The 2,717-nt window shown below is 51.0% G+C and overlaps 1 protein-coding gene across 1 annotated transcript; it reads right to left on the bottom strand.

Annotated features, from left to right (window-relative positions):
* Nucleotides 1-813: 813 nt before the first annotated feature.
* Nucleotides 814-2,493, bottom strand: LOC109794252 (uncharacterized). Its single transcript, XM_020353717.2, has 2 exons — nucleotides 1,809-2,493; nucleotides 814-1,712 (listed from the first exon to the last, which is right to left on the bottom strand). Exons 1-2 carry the CDS (start codon nucleotides 2,491-2,493, stop codon nucleotides 814-816), a joined length of 1,584 nt encoding a protein of 527 aa, XP_020209306.2.
* Between the last annotated feature and the right edge of the window lie 224 nt (nucleotides 2,494-2,717).

The raw sequence follows: 2,717 nt of genomic DNA on the forward strand, positions 1-2,717 counted from the left end.
CATTCTGATCTGATTATATCCCGAGTACGCATCCATGAAACTCAACAATTCGTATCTCGATGCATTGTCAACTAGGCAATCTATGTTGGGCAGCGGGTATGAATCTTTGGGACAAGCTTTGTTCAAGTCGGTGAAGTCCGTGCATATCCTCCAGTCCCCATTGCTCTTTCGCACCATTACGACGTTTGCTAGCCACATCGGGTATTAGATTTCCCGAATGTGACCAGAGACTAACAACTTCCTCGTCTCCTCTGCTATGGCTTTCTTCTTATCCTCCCCGAACTTTCGTCGCTTTTGGATTACCGGCTTCGCGTTGGGGTCAACCATGAGACAGTGACATAGGAAATCGGGGTCTATACCTGGCATTTCGCCAACACTCCATGCAAAAGCCGATACATTGCTCTTCAAAATGTTCAACAACCCTTCCTCATCTTCCTTAGCCAAAGACACGCCAATCTTGACCATTTTTCCCTCGGCCAAGCTAACTTCCTTTACATCTTCCGCTGGGGCTGGTCGGGAATCGAAGTGAGTCATCCTCGGGTCTAACTCGATTGATTGGACCCCCCGGTCAACCTGTGTCACATATAATTGTCTCCTTGCCCTCAGGCTATCCTCGTAACACTTCCTTGCAACTTCTTGGTCAACACAAAGGACCCCAACCTTTCCACCGGGCAAAGGGTACTTCAGCTTCAGGTGAGGTGTGGAGACGACTGCTCCCAGTTTATTTAACGTCGGTCGTCCGACTAGTATGCTATAGGATGACTGAGCATTGACCACCAGGTATCGGACAGTGACAGTCTTCATGTGGTCTCCCTAGCCGAAAGTTGTTTCCAAGTCGGCGTATCCCCTAGCAGTTATCTGATCACCTGCAAAACCGACTAACGTACCTGCGTATGGCATGAGGCGGTCAGTCGGAATTTTCATTCCGATGAAAGCTTCCCAAAACATTATGTCCGCTGAACTGCCTTGATCCACCAATACGCGTTTTACGTTGTAGCCCATGACGATTGCTGAGATGACTATCGGGTCATCCTCGTGTGGTGACACACCTTCGAAGTCGGCGTCCGAAAACGTTATAGGTGGCCGAGATGGCTTCACCCAATCCGAGACCGACAATACCGACCGAGAGTACCTCTTCCGTGCTGCTGATGTCGGGCCTCCTCCAGCAAATCCCCCTGCTACAGTATTGAAATCTCCGTGGACGGCCTGCTGGTGAGTCTCCATAGATTTTTGCGGGGGATCTCTCGGTGGAGATCTCCCTTCATGCCTTCCTCCTCTCCTGGTGCCTTCTCCCTCCTGCCTGCGTCGCCTGTTTGACGAGTCCTCCTCCTGCTTCCTTGCAATAAACTTTTTCAAACGACCCTCCTTGATAAGGCGCTCAATTTGCCTACCGAGGACGAAACAATTCTCCGTCGTGTGTCCGTGAGTCCGATGAAACTCATACCAGTCGGTTTTATAAGGTCCCAACTGGCGATCGGTAGCCGCTGGGAACTCGAATAATGATGCACTATTAACGTCGTGCAATATGTGTCGTCTAGGGACATTAAGCGGAGTAAACTTCTCCTCCTCCTTGCCACACGGCCACTCGCCTCCTGACCGACCAACACGATCGGTCTGTCGGTAGTTGCTCTCCCTCGAGTTGTATTGGTCGCGTCTCTTACTCCAATCCGACCGTGGCCGGAGATGTTTGTTACCCTCCTTATTGCTGCCCCCTGCTTCTCAGTTTTCCGCTGCCCTTTTAATCATCTGGTTCTCCTTCGTCTTGATGTGGCTTAATGCAAAAGCCCAGACTTCCGACATCGTCTGACAATTTGCTTTTTCAAGCGCGATATCGAAAGCCCCGGACCTTAAACCCTTCTGGAATGCGATGACCGCCATTCGTTCGTCCAGCGACGCTATCCTCAAGGCGACCTCATTGAACCTTTGCATAAAGTCTTTTAGGGACTCCTCACGTTGTTGCTTGAGGTCAAACAGTGGTTTCTTCTTGTTGGCGGCGAACTGCGCCATGAAGAGCCGGCTAAAGACATCGAAGTCGGTGATCGATCGATCAGGAAGACCGCTGAACCAATCGAGTGCTGCCTTTTTGAGCGTACCCATGAACAATTTGCAACGGACCTGCATGCTCCCACCATAGATCAACATTTGGGCCCGGAAGTCCGTCAAATGTTGACTAGGATCCTGCGTTCCATCGAAAGGCTCGACTTGGGGTATCCGATGATCCCTGGTGATGGCCTCGGCCTCAATAGCTTCCGAGAAAGGCCGAAAATCCCTAGGGACTTCCAAAATGACATCCTCCTCCACCGTTCTGGTGCTGGCTTCTATCCTGGCATGCATCTCATCTGCTCGCCTCCTGATCTCCTCGTTTTCACGTTGCATGGCGTCCTCTCTCTCCCTGGATCGTGCGTGCTCCTCCCTTAAGCCGTTGATCATTACCATCATCTCCTCCATGGTCGGTGGTTGCGAGTTGTTGTTATTATTGTCGCCCCTCGCCATGGTAGAGCGTAGGTTCTTTGTGTTTCTTGGGGCGTAGGAAAAGTTTCACCGTAGCCCCACAGTGGGCGCCAAAATGTTCCGGTCACGGGGTTCTCTAGGATTTTTCCTAGGTCAAGCCGCAAAGCCAGAGCATTCAAAAGTGTAATCTGCCTCGTTAGCTCTAGGGTTTTGGGTTTTATAGTACGTCGTTCATGGACCTCTTGGGCCCCGAGGATCAAGGGATT

Source organism: Cajanus cajan, chromosome 1, assembly GCF_000230855.2.
Source record: "Cajanus cajan strain Asha chromosome 1, NIPB_CcT2T_4, whole genome shotgun sequence".
NCBI classification, from domain to species: domain Eukaryota; kingdom Viridiplantae; phylum Streptophyta; class Magnoliopsida; order Fabales; family Fabaceae; genus Cajanus; species Cajanus cajan.

Bases quoted from the DNA above. Each gene is read 5' to 3' on its own strand.
- LOC109794252 (XM_020353717.2), bottom strand. From the start codon at position 2,493: ATGGCGAGGGGCGACAATAATAACAACAACTCGCAACCACCGACCATG. The intron at 1,713-1,808 runs GTCAGACGATGT...ACTGAGAAGCAG, and splicing joins CGCGCTTGAAAAAGCAAATT to GGGGCAGCAATAAGGAGGGT.